Source organism: Symphalangus syndactylus, chromosome 5, assembly GCF_028878055.3.
Source record: "Symphalangus syndactylus isolate Jambi chromosome 5, NHGRI_mSymSyn1-v2.1_pri, whole genome shotgun sequence".
Lineage (NCBI taxonomy): Eukaryota > Metazoa > Chordata > Mammalia > Primates > Hylobatidae > Symphalangus > Symphalangus syndactylus.
This window is the reverse complement of record NC_072427.2, coordinates 108,248,329-108,261,988: the sequence shown is the minus strand read 5'-3', so window position 1 is coordinate 108,261,988 and position 13,660 is coordinate 108,248,329. Positions and strand designations below refer to the sequence as shown.

The window sequence follows — 13,660 nt, the reverse complement described above, 5'->3', positions numbered from 1 at the left end:
GGACATTGCACCTTCCCACACCACACAGGAGCCAAGAATTACCCAACAACATGACACTGCTTCTCTTTTGGACTCACTGTGCCACAGTGAATTGTTTTCTTTGTTTCCTCGCAGTGTTTAAGATTGATGCAGGATCACCGTCTTGGGAATCGCCTCACGCTGTTTTTTCTCTTTCAAACACATGCATTCACATTCACACACACACACATACACACACACACACACACATAGCCCCACAAAATTGTGAGCTCCAATTTCATTATATCAGCCTTTCTCTCAATATGTGGAAAACCTCTCACTGTTATTTTATCTCAAGTTGGGAAGCCATTGTACACAAGAATATATCTGATATCCCCATAATTCTTATCTCTCTTCTGATTCACTTTGCTTCACAGGAGAAGGGATGGACTGTTTGTGGCCTCCTCCAACCTGGAAAGAATCCCCCAAGCTTAGCTTTTTCTTCATTCTGAGAAGGTACCGAATTTGCCCCTTCACTTAAATTCTTTAGCAGCATCAACAAAATAGCACCAAGTATTTTGGAAATCGAAAGTTGATTCAGGCTAGGAGTTACAGTCCAAGCACAGGTGCACTTAAATCTGACTAATCTAACTATGGATCCTTCAGAAACAGATAAACCTGAACCCTGTCCCCACATGTAACCTGAGATTATTAGACGAGAGATCCTGGAGACATCTTCAGGCTAGAATCATCCAAGATTCTGCGATGCCTGAAATACTTTCACTGAAAAAACGTAAACAAAAGATTGTTTCAGTATTTAGCCACTCCAATTTATTTGCCATTTTAAAATTTATCTGTCGTCCTTTCCCTATCTTTATGAGTACTTTGAAGTACATTCTTTGTAAACTGTGTTTTCTTTGTATAATACTTAATCTTGGTACTAAACATAAATGTCCCTGGGTATAATATAAAGAGCTCCTACAACTGATTGGAGGCCTGAGAAACAGAATTGCTGTTTACTACTTAAAACATTTAAACGGTTGATTTTATGGAAAGTGGGAGTTTTTCAGCCTGGTGAAATATTTTTCCTATGGCTACATCACAGCAAACTTCATCAGCAGTTCAAACACATCTCCTCAGTGAGTCCATGCGTGGCTTTTGAATGAACCAATTAAGTAATGAGTAAATTGTTAGATATTTCTTTGATTATAGATGTCGATTTTATTTGGGTAATCATTGTTACCATGTGCTACTGAAAACCTACACATACCTTGTAATATTCTTTCTAAATTGTTTATTTTAAAGAAGGGTATGCCTTTAGAAATATTTTGGAATCTGTAATATAAAGTTCATGTTACAGTAATTTTATGATTGACACTGAATAAAAGAAATTAGTATGTTTTCACATTAATGATAACATCTTTCATAAGTCTCTCTCATTTTAGTGCTTCTAATTAAACCATTATTTTTCTAATGTGGAAGAGGGTGTTTTCCTTTTTTTTCTACAGTATTTTGTAGTAGCATTTGCAGTACTCTGATAAGTTTCACATTTTCTGACAGTGTACATCAAAGTTTACTATTAGGCAATGTAAGTGTTGATTGTCTAGTAGTATCATATAATTCATGAAAGAAAGGAAGGCAAAACCTTCTGACTGAACCTTTATGTGACAGATATGTTTGATTTCTGATTTGTCAGGCTTATACACAAGGTTTATGCCAACCTTAATCTGGAGAGAGACTACCCACATTGGGGAAGACAAAGCACTTACATAAGCATCTGGAGACCTAGGTATTAGGCACAGTGCAAACACTCCTATAATTTAATTTAGTACTGCATAATATTAGTGGTGATAAAAAAGTCTTACACTATGTTCTATGTTGGCTTCATCAAGGCAGCTAATAACTTACATGTCTAAGTGTTGCCTGTTGAAATAAACTTGGATTGGATGTAGAATTTGCGATTAGCTGCCTCTTCAAGATATTTTAGTTTTAATTAAATGTCACTCTCAAAGTAAGTGATGAGTGACCTGTTCCTGGTCTCATAATGTACTCAGGGCCTAATTACCACATAAGCACAGGTTGGTTGACTTGTGGCTCGGACAACATTCCCTAGCCTAATTGGCACTAAGATATATTTCCTACTTTTATTTATATTAAATGATATAAGACAAAAAAGGATTTACTTTAAAACAAAAATATGAGACAGGTGGTCATATTGCTTAATGGTTTTTGAATATTAACGTAACGATTTTACTTTTACTAATAAACTAATTGCTAGGTATTTCTATGCAATAATGTTTCTTTAATTATGTTTGGAGTTGTGACTTCTATATTTACTTCTTAAATGTATTGCATGCTATTTAATTCATACAATGCATTTTAGGAAAATAATCATTTCTCTCCATTTTCAAAACAAAAGCATATTCAAAGTAGCATAAGCCTCATTTCATAAATATTTGCTTTTTAGTATGATGTATTTCACTTTAATTTTTTGGTGAGCCCAGGTTTCTACATGCTTGACATTTGGGAGATTTTCAAAACATATTTGATTTTTTTTTTCAGTTCTGTGGCTTGATGTCTGATGGGCTTGTAATGATTATATAATACATTGCCTGACCATCATGGCCTTCCCTAGTTCATCATCTCTGTACTTTTTAAAACAGATATTCTCATCTTCTCTTTTAGTTCCTTTTTTTTTTATTTGAACCTTATTTTTCCTTTTTATTCAATTGACCTCTTTTGGACATCAATTAATTTTTCAGTACTGATTATTTAGATGACATTTTTGTACATTTTGTGTTCACATGTGACATGTGTATGTTTGAAATGAAAAACACACACATGCTACTGAATAAAACAAGTCTACTGAGAATGAAATAGATCTAAAATTGCTTTTTATTGGATTCAACTTTTAAACTCAACAAAAATCTAAAAAGAATGTATTTAATTTTTGTTTTATTTTTGCTAAAGTACATATTCATTTATGCACAAATATTTTAGCATGTATTTTCTTCCAGACCTGTGCTGGGTTTATAGACTAAGATTAATAAGGCAAGACATTGTCACCATTTTCCAAGAGCGTATCATCCAGTGGAGAGACAAATGTGTCAATAAAATTTCATATGTGTTAAGTGCTCCTAGAGAATAGTACAGAAACTAAAAACAAACAGACTTTTTCAGTTTTAGATTAATTTTAACTTAAATAGCACTAAATTATTTTGTATAGGATAATATCATGCCTTTAAATTTTCTTTTTTTCTGCATATTAAAATTATGTAATGCTTATCAAGCTGTTTCTGTGCAGTGTGTTATATGCTCTAAGAAAAAGTATTACAGAATTTTAGAAGACAATGAAAGGCTATTTGGAGTACTATTTAGAAGACAATGTGGCTATTTGGAGTACTCATGTATAACTGATAGGAATATTCATAGTTGAGAAAAAGGAAAGATTTCTAATAAATAAGGAACAAAATGTGAAAAGAAATAGAGTAATAAAAAAGTAGGGCCTTTAGCAAAATTTCCTGATAGTTTACTATTTTTTGTTTGTGTTATTTTGATTTGGTTAGAAATAAGTTCTAGTCATTGAGAACACTTGGACACAGGAAGGGGAACATCACACACCGGGACCTGTCATGGGGTGGGGGGAGTGGGGAGGGACAGCATTAGGAGATATACCTAATGTAAATGATGAGTTAATAGGTGCAGCACACCAACATGGTGCATGTATACATATGTAACAAACCTGCATGTTTTGCACATGTACCCTAGAACTTAAAGTATAATTAAAAAAAAAAGAAATAAGTTCTAGTAAGATCAGGTGATGTCCAGATTGTTAAAAAGCTTAAATGGTAAAGTGTGAAGGAGTTTGGATTTTATTTATATACAGTGGGAAGTATATTTGTTCTAGAGATTGTAGACATATTAGACTGCCATAGTCCAAATCAATGCTGATCACATTTTAATGTGTGCTGAAATCAACTTAAATCATACATTGTGATTACTCTGAAATGGCACCTGAGATCTGTACTATAAAGAAGCTCCTAATTGAGGTCACTAGTATTGGACTGGTAACCACTTTCTGAGTAGCAATGGTTAGCATCTGGAAGTTAATTACTTAAATATGAGACTCCTTGGCCCTACACCAAATATACTGAATCAGAATTTCCAGGGATGAGACCAAAACTAAATTTAAAAACTACACACATATACCAGAAAAAAACATGCACACACACACACACACACACACACACACACACACACACACTTCCTCAGATGTTTCTGATAAATTCAATGCCTGACCTGACTCAATTTTGCAGAATATTCACTAGACCAGCCTAGCAATGGGGAGACTAAAACTAAGCAAGAATGAAGAGAGACATATTTAAGGGACATTTAAAAAAATGATTTGGATATTTTGAGTATTTATATTTGAGAAAAGGAGATATAATCTTATACATTTCTCAGTTACCTGGCAAATAGGCTCAGTGGATAACAATTACATCACTGCAGATGAGGATTAAGGAGTAAGGTAAGACAGAAAGAGAATGCTCTTGAGTTTTGATATGCCAAATTTGAGACATGTAAATTTTTCAAAGTAATACGGTATTTAATGTATTAGCAAATATGTTTCCAGACTCCAAAATGATAATAGGGATATGCATTCACACACACACACACACACACACACACACACACACACACACTAGGGACATGCATTCACACACATACACACACACACACAATCTGTAATTAAAATATAGAAAAGGGAATAAAGGGATAAGGAGATGGTGCTCATATAGAAGCTGAGTCTCAAGTGCTTGAGAAGGACCAAACAAATGGCTGAATTCAAATCTGGTTTCACCATATATTTGCTGAGTGGCCAGTAGCAATGACACAATCCTTTGCCTCAGCCTTCTCATCTCTAAAATAGGAATGAAATATCTACTTTATAGTAGTATCTACTTTATGGAAATGTTTGAGGAATAAATTAGTTATTGTGGGTATGCATAGTAGATATCATATATGTTTGTAGTACAGGAAGATAGATAGAACACCAAGAGAAGAAAATAAAGAATTTATTGCTAAGAAACAAATACTTAAGGAATACATGGTAGAAGAGATACTATATACTACTATATACTATACTATATACTATACTTACTAATATAAGAATAGTGAGGAAAGTGAGCAAACTATAAATATGGAGGTGTCAGGAAACAGGACGGTTAAAGAACAAAGTAGTTGGCAGTATCTCATTCTTAAGTCAAATAAAAATGAAAACTGAAAACTATTATTGGGTTTGAAAATGAGAAGATTATGGTTTATTTTAAGAACACTAAACTTATTAGTAGAATGGAAAGGACAGAATAAAAAATAAAGAATGGGTACTAGAAAGTTCATTTTTTAAAACAATGTAATGACAAGTAGAATATACCGTATTAATTTGAGAGAGGGTTAGGGAGATATTTTTTTAATATTATTTGGGTATTTTGTTTTATTTTCTCTTTTGGTTTTAAATTTATTATTATTTCTTGTTTAGGATGAAACTTATTAAAGAGTGTGCATAGCTTGACAGGAAAAGTGCTATAGAGAAAGAATCACTAAGAAGTTTAGGCCGGGTGCATTGGCTCATGCCTGTAATCCCAGCACTTTGGGAGGCTGAGGCAGGCAGATCACCTGAGGTCGGGAGTTTGAGACCAGCATGACCAACATGGAGAAACCCTGTCTCTACTAAAAATACAAAATTAGCTGGGCGTGGTGGCGCATGACTGTAATCCCAGCTACTTGGGAGGCTGAGGCAGGAGAATTGCTTGAACCAAGGAAGCTGAGGTTGCGGTGAGCTGAGATCGCACCATTGCACTCCAGCCTGGGCAACAAGAGCAAAACTCCGTCTCAAAAAAAAAAAAAAAAAAAGTTTAATCAGTTAGCCCTAGAAGGATTCAGATGACCTAGTAGCAGGGGACATCTATTTTCCTAATTTAGGATGAGAAGATCAAAGAGGTTTGAGTACAGATATAAAGAGGTATGCAGGTAAAGAGGAACTACACTAAAATCTTCAACTTTATTTTCTTGTTACAATTAGAAGAAACAATAAAAATAATTTAAAAAAAAATCCATGAGTTCCTAAAATGTTTGACGTTAGAGAAATTCTCTCCTAAGTGATCCAAAATTTCTGAAATTGTTTGAATATTGTAGCATTTTTCGGAATCAAATAACCCACATAGGCTGTTGTAATGCAATGTTATAAAAATCCAGTAACAAGGAGAGAATAACTAAATAATGTAAATAATTATTTTACAGTAGATAACATTTTAAAATGTTTCAATGAGAAAATTGTATTCGTTTGCTATAATCAATAATTTATAAGAACATTTTAAGGAGTAATACTCTGAGATTTTCTATAATTACTAAATAAATATCTTAGTCTTTTAACTCTGTTAATGTGGAAGCCTAGAAAAATAAAAAAGTACTTGTTGAAAAATGTTGCAGCTCATTGTCCCAAATAATCAGTGTCTTAAGTTATCTCCTCATGTCTCATGAAATTCTAAGTGAACCAAAGTAGGCTTTGTGTCAGATGGTTAGAAGGCTGGTTCAGTTGTCAGTTTTTAAATCTCTGTAGGTGATAAACTCATTTTAAATGCCACTGCTAAATGTTGTATCAAATAGCAAAGGGCTCTTGGTACCCTGATGGAACTTAGAAATGCTAATATATTCATTATATTTATATTACTATAAATTTTAAAAATCTCTTTTGAATATCTGTTTGCTCTGGATGCTTACTTATAAATATTAATTTAATCTCTGTTATGATAATGATTATCTTTGATATAATGTTACCTATGTTTTATTTTGAGAAATAATCTTTATTTAAAAAGATAAATTTGGACAGGGCGCGGTGGCTTACACCTGTAATCCCAGCACTTTGGGAGTCTGAGGCGGGCGGATCACGAGGTCAGGAGATTGAGATCATCCAGGCTAACACGGTGAAACCCCATCTCTACTAAAAATACAAAAAATTAGCCGGGCATGGTGGCGGGCGCCTGTAGTCCCAGCTACTCCAGAGGCTGAGGCAGGAGAATGGCGTGAACCTGGGAGGCAGAGCTTGCAGTGAGCCGAGATCGCGCCACTGCACTCCAGCCTGGGCGACAGAACGAGACTCTGTCATAAAAAAAATAAAAATAAAAATAAATTTAAAAAGAAAAATAAAAATAAATAAATAAATTTATTCCCCTCCATTAACTGATTATGAGAAATATCCAAAATTCTGTCTCCCTACCTTTCTCATAGTTAAACACTCATAGTGAAATTCTTTGTCATATGAATAACCCTGTGTCAACAGAGGTAGAAAATCTTAACATCTTTGACTTTTCTCCTTTATCACTAATGCTTTAACTGATCACAGATGTAACGTACCTTGAATCTTTTGTTACATCTATTCTCTACCTTTTCATATTCTTTGCCACAGGTCAACTCGTATATTTACCACAACATACCCTCTTGTTTTTATCTTCCTTCATTCAATTTGTCAGTAATTTTACCTCACAACCAGTCTTTACTAAATGCCAATTTTATCACATATGTTTTTATTTGTAAGTAATTTTGGACAAAAATTCAAGTCAGTTGTTTCTGATATTCTCCTGAGACTTTTCCAAACTAATTTTCTAATACTTCAACAATATTCTAGATGGGATGAACCTTGTATATACTGACCTACTAATTTCCTAAATGTTCCTTGAACACTTCAGCCTTACCCAGTGTGGAAAGTCCTCCTTATTCTCTTCTATCCTTTTATAACAATATCTATCGCATTTTTTGTCTTTTTATGTTTTATTGTCCTCTATAAAGTCTTCTTGATCATAAATTTTATAATGGGCAAACTTGATACACCCCATCTTAGTTTATTTTTCATAATTTTATATACCCCATAGCCCTCCCAAATACATCTTAAACCTTTTGATATTAGAAAGTATTTCTTGCTGTTTTTGAGTATGATCGTATTTAGAAGAGGGATTTGCAAAATACATATAGTTAATAAATATTTATGAGTATAGTACATAATTTTTAATTTATCTAACTCTACTTTTAAGATTGTTATTTCATGCACTTCTTTGGGAATTATTCACGGAGAACATATATTCATCATGCATTTACTTTTGAGTCCTTGGGTTTAAAACTTTTCCTTACCTTAAGTAAGAAATTTATGATGATATTTATGGATCGATATCAAATGTTTCATTCTTGTCCAATTTTCTCCAAACATAACTTTTTGACATTAGGAAACAATTTGGTTTTCTTCTGACTGCCGTAGGTGATAAACTCATCACCTACATTATATTGATTTGGGTCAAAAATCAGCCACTAGGGCAATGATTAAGGCACAACCTCAAATTTTAGTTATGTAGGATTTACTAATATGCCAATGTTTTAATATATATGTATACGTCAATTAGAGCAAATCTGGTCTTTGGGAAATATAGTGAAGTAGAGAATTATATTTTCTTTATATATATTAAACATATATAGCAATGAAATATATCATTGTGCCCATTCACCAAAATGTCCGTGAATAATGTGGCTTAATTAATATGTGCATTGGTAATTTGTACTGAATGAAAAATTAACCAGATGTTTAATATAAATTAACTAATTTCATATTCAATTTTGTTTTATTAAAATGAATTAATGTTATTTTCCACATACATCAACAAATCAGTATAAACAGTTTTCAGAACTGTATTTGACTTTTAAAGTTTCTATATCTTTCAAGTTCTTTTTTATAAACCCTTCCTTAGAAAAGCAAATTTACTCCTAAGGTCAGTGGTAGGCATTAAGTAATAATTCACACACATTTCTTAGATTCTCTGATATCCTTAAATGAAGTCATTCCAAAATTATATGTTGTTAATACAGTCAGTGTTCTATAACTAGCACACGATAAGCTCTTGGGAAGTGTCAATTATTCTGCCATTCATTCATATATTATTAGTTTGGGAGAAATAAAGTTTGATGAATGAACCCTCACTTCCAGAAATTTATATTTAAATAAGTTAGAGAACCAAATAGAATGATCAACAAAGTAAGTTTTATTTGCTTAACGGAAATTCCTACTGATCAAAGATATTGATGTATTTATTGATACCATAGATGGGTCTATCACACACTGTTTTGTAAAGTTCATGATATTTTATGTTCTCTTTGAAGACAGAAAGTAGGAAGCCATGAGGGGTTGTATAGAAAAAGGAGATTAGAACAGACAAAACAGTTTGGGCAAATGCACAATGGTGGGCAAGTGTGAGTCAGTTGGGGAGAGGAGAGAGAATGAATCCTAGGTGATCATAGCTGCAGAAGCATTGGAAATGAGTAATAGCAAATAAACTTGGAAAGGCAAGTTTCCTTCCAATTATAATTTGTATGGTAAGGGACAAATTAAATCCATTTTGGAGATTTTTGAGCAGAAGAGTGAAATTAAACATAGTTTTAGAAATATATGCATGCAGTAGTCTGAGAAATACATTAGAGGGAAAAGAGATTAAAGAAGCAAAAGTGAGAAAAAATATGGCAGATGAAATATATTGGATTAAAATTAATGAGTGCATGTATTTAAAAATAAAAAATGCATACAAATAGTTTATATTGGCAATGCTTGGAAATTGATTGATGGTGACTAAAAATGGGATAGTGAATAGTGAGCAAATTTTGATGTTAGAGGAATGTGTTTGGTTTGCATATAGAAAATTTGAAATAAAAGTATGCTAGTGTTAACTGCAGGTTGAAGATTGCAAGATTAGATTTTGAGAAAGTACTGTTTTAGGGGAAATAAGATTATATCTTAAAGAAGAAAGTAAAGGGAAGAAAGAAAAGAGAAGACACATAATTATAATTTCCCCACCCTTTTTTTTCAAACTTGTAATAGATTTTCTGCTTCCTTCCCTTCTATCCATAAACATTTTCAAGTCTTCTCAATTTATAAAATCCATGCCCTACTGCCCAGAATTGTGGATTCCAGTAACCCCATACATCTCTTCAGATTCAAGCTTCTTATAAGGGCAATCTCAAATTTCTTGAGTTCTGCATTTTGCCTCTCTTGACCTCATTCCACTTAAGCTGACTTCAGAAAGAAAGTTAGTTACTTATTTAAAGGGAAAAGAAATCTGAATTTTCACTGGAATTGGCATTAATGGTTTATCTATAAGAAAAGTAGGCAAGGGAGAAAAAGAGAGTACCTAAAATCTATTTTTCCCTTGGCTACTTTTCTTATTCTTTCTGACTTGCACTTTTATTTTTCTTTCTGAAACATTAGATATATTTGAACATTTATTGAGCCTCTATAATATCACAACCATTCTCTGAGTATTGGTAAATTATGAATAAAAATAGGACCCAGGAAAGTCATGGAGACCCTGCCCAAGTTTTCCAGAGAGGTGTCTGGAAAGGAGGAAGGAATTTAACAATTTAAGATGGAGAGTGTGAGGAAACATATTTTAAAGAGCTTAAACAGCATAATTACCAGGGTTTTATTTTTTTTTTCCGGTAAATATTTTGTTCCTTCCTCCTGTTCTTGATTACACATTTTATTTCCTTAAATACTTTCAACGTAGTTGTGTTATATTCTTAGTCTAAAAATTATGTTAGTGGAAATCTCATGGGTTTATTTCTCCTATTTGCTGTTTCAACTGACTCCTTGCTTATAGGCCTTATTTCACCATGTGTTGTATAATGTCAGAATATACCCCCAGATTGAAGACAGCCTAATTTATACAATTATTGGCCAATATAGGCCTATGATATGGTTCTTCTGAATGGTTTTTGTGATTGCTTTTGCCACGTATCTGTGAGCCCTACACGTGAGACTGCTTTTTAGTTTTTCCAGGTTGAAGTTTTCCAAAGAACACGTTTATAATTAAAGTCCTAAACATGGGATATGGCAAAACTTCTGGTTTATCTAATGAGAAACATTTTCCCCCTCCCCAGCTTAGGGGAGGCAGGTTTCCTTGTAATCTCCCTTCGCCATTGGGTTGACTGATTTTATACCCTCCTTTGATGGTAACTCTTATTCCAGTCCAGTGTTATCTGGTGTTCTTTTTTGTTTTTGTTTTCAGAGACAGAGTTTCACTCTTATTGCCAGGCTGGATTGCAGTGGTGTGATCTCGGCTCACTGCAACCTCTGCCTTCTGGTTTCAAGCAATTCTCCTGCCTCAGGTTCCTGAGTAGCTGGGATTACAGGCTTCTGCCACCACACGCAGCTAATTTTTGTATTTTTAGTAGAGACGGATTTTCACCATGTTTGCCAGGCTGGTCTCAAACTCCTGACCTTGTGATCTGCCCACCTCAGCCTCCCAAAGTGCTGGGATTACAGGCGTGGTCGTTACCTGGCGTGCTATAGCAGCCTGTTGTTCTGGGAAAACTTGGATCATATCTGTGTGTAGTCTGTGTTTACTGAAATAAGCATTTTGGTTACTATGATCAGTAAATTCCCAGTGCAGGTTTGTACTCTAGTTTCAGATCTTCCTTGATTGACCTCTTGCAGCTTTGTCACTTTACCAAAAGCTCAAGTACATGCATTTGAGCACATGGAAGGAGTTTGGAAAGTGGTCATGCTCTCTTTCTACCATATTGTTAGAAATATGTCAATTCATATTAAAATAACACTTAGCTTATCTTCTAAACTTCTAGATATTCAAGTATTTTATTTCAAATTTCACAAAAAAATTATTTAAAATATCAGTCATCTCCTCTCTTTTATTTTATTGTCCTGGGTCCTTCACTTAACTCTTTGATCTTGTGAAAATCAGTGCTGCTTCATCTTACTCTGTGCAGTGCTTTCTTTCCTTTCTATGCCTGCCTTCACAGACATTTTTTAGTAGGTGTCTACATGTAGTTAATTTACGTGTGTGTGTATGTGTGTGTAGTTGTTGTAATGATAATATAGGATTTATACAACTGTTGGGCAAACATCTTTTTTTTTTAGCTATTGCCCAATGTGGTCGCACATATAAGACCTAATCTCTGAATAAGGAACAGATTTTCTGAGTGTAAATTTGTTCATTTACTTGACTAACAGAATTTCAGACTATCAGCTTGAAGAAGTGCTGTATTTAGTCTGATTGTTAAATGCATAATAAAGTAATATGTATAATAGTAGATCATGTTTTGCAAAACTTTCATTTTTCTTTATAGGTAATAAAAAATTGGGGGGAAATAATCAGCGTTTGGACCATGTGGTTTAGACATCATGCATTAAAATCTTAGAAATCATGCTTAAAAATCACCATTAATTGTTTCTCAATTTTTTTTCAGCTCTTCTTCAAGTGACGATTTCACTTAGCAAAGTAGAGCTTAGTGTGGGAGAATCTAAATTCTTCACATGTACAGGTATGTATTTCTGTAAATACCTTCAGATAATGTGGTTTCTGTTAAAATATTAATAAAATATATTGGCTAAATTTAACTAGTTAAAAACTCAGTTCTCTAACAATAACATCTTATGGTTGGTTTTTTGTTTTTGTTTTTGTTTTTGTTGTTTTTGAGACGGAGTCTTGCTCTGTCTCCCAGACTGGAGGGCAGTAGTGTGATCTCGGCTCACTGTAATCTCCCTCTCCTGGGTTCAAGCCGTTCTCCTGCCTCAGCCTCTTCAATAGCTGGGACTATAGGTGCGTACCACCACACCTGGCTAATTTTTGTCTTTTTGTATTTTTTTAGTAGAGACGGGGTTTCACCACGTTGGCCAGGCTGGTCTCAAACTCCTGACCTCAAGTGATCTGCCCGCCTTGGCCTCCCTAAGTGCTGGGATTACAGGTGTGAGCCATCGTACCTGGCCATCGTTGGGTTTATAATGATTGCAAAAGTGTTAATAATCATAACTTGCATATTAAATGATATTAATTTTGTTTTTGTTAATTTGTTAATTTAGACTGCTAATCTAGATCATTTATTTTGAAAATAACATGCTTGCATTATATCTGATAATAACTTAAATCAATTTAAATATTTCTGTCTAAACAGTAATATTAGAATGAATATAAAGATTATAACTGAACCATTTTTGTAAATATGCAATGAATAAATTTGGTATGGCACACTGCACTATAGTTATACTTGAATGAAAATATTAGGCCAAAAGTTTATTCTAATATTCATTGAAGAAATAGATAGTTATTTAGTCAGGAAAGCTTTGGCTAGATTTTTATGACACAATAGAAAGAATCATATGTCATCATGCCTAAATAATAAACATATGGTGTTCTTTCAAAAGAAATTTAAATATTTCAGCATCAAAGTTTAATTAAACATATTATAGAACTGACAAAATCGAATACATTATTTAGGTTCAATATATTCATTTTTACAAATGTAAGTCTTCATATCCAAACAATGATATACCTAATTTTTTAAACTTTAGTGCTAAAATTAGTTATGAGACTATTTTAGAATTGTTTCTAATTTTGATTACACTAAATCAACTTAAAACTGGATTAAAATAGACACTGGAAACATAAAATGCATTATAAAAATTGTCTGGAGAATGACATGATTTATTGAAACCAAGATTCAAATTTATAAATATAGATACAGTTATAACATTTTATAAATCATATTCAGAGCATATATGTATAAAATGTCACATTTTATAGGAATATTAATAAAGCCCATGATTCTTTATACATTTTCCTTCTTAAAGGTGTCAATTGATAGTTATGTTAAT

General features: G+C 33.2%; 1 protein-coding gene across 5 annotated transcripts in view; it reads left to right on the top strand.

Moving 5' to 3' along the window:
* The window catches only part of NCAM2 (neural cell adhesion molecule 2), a 567,512-nt gene that overhangs the window by 288,158 nt on the left and 265,694 nt on the right, over positions 1 to 13,660 (top strand). For all 5 annotated transcript variants that reach the window (XM_055279341.2, XM_055279340.2, XM_063640653.1 and 2 more), the window contains exon 2: positions 12,256 to 12,330. In XM_055279341.2, coding sequence (XP_055135316.2) covers positions 12,256 to 12,330 — 75 coding nt within the window. The remainder of the gene's footprint in view (positions 1 to 12,255; positions 12,331 to 13,660) is intronic.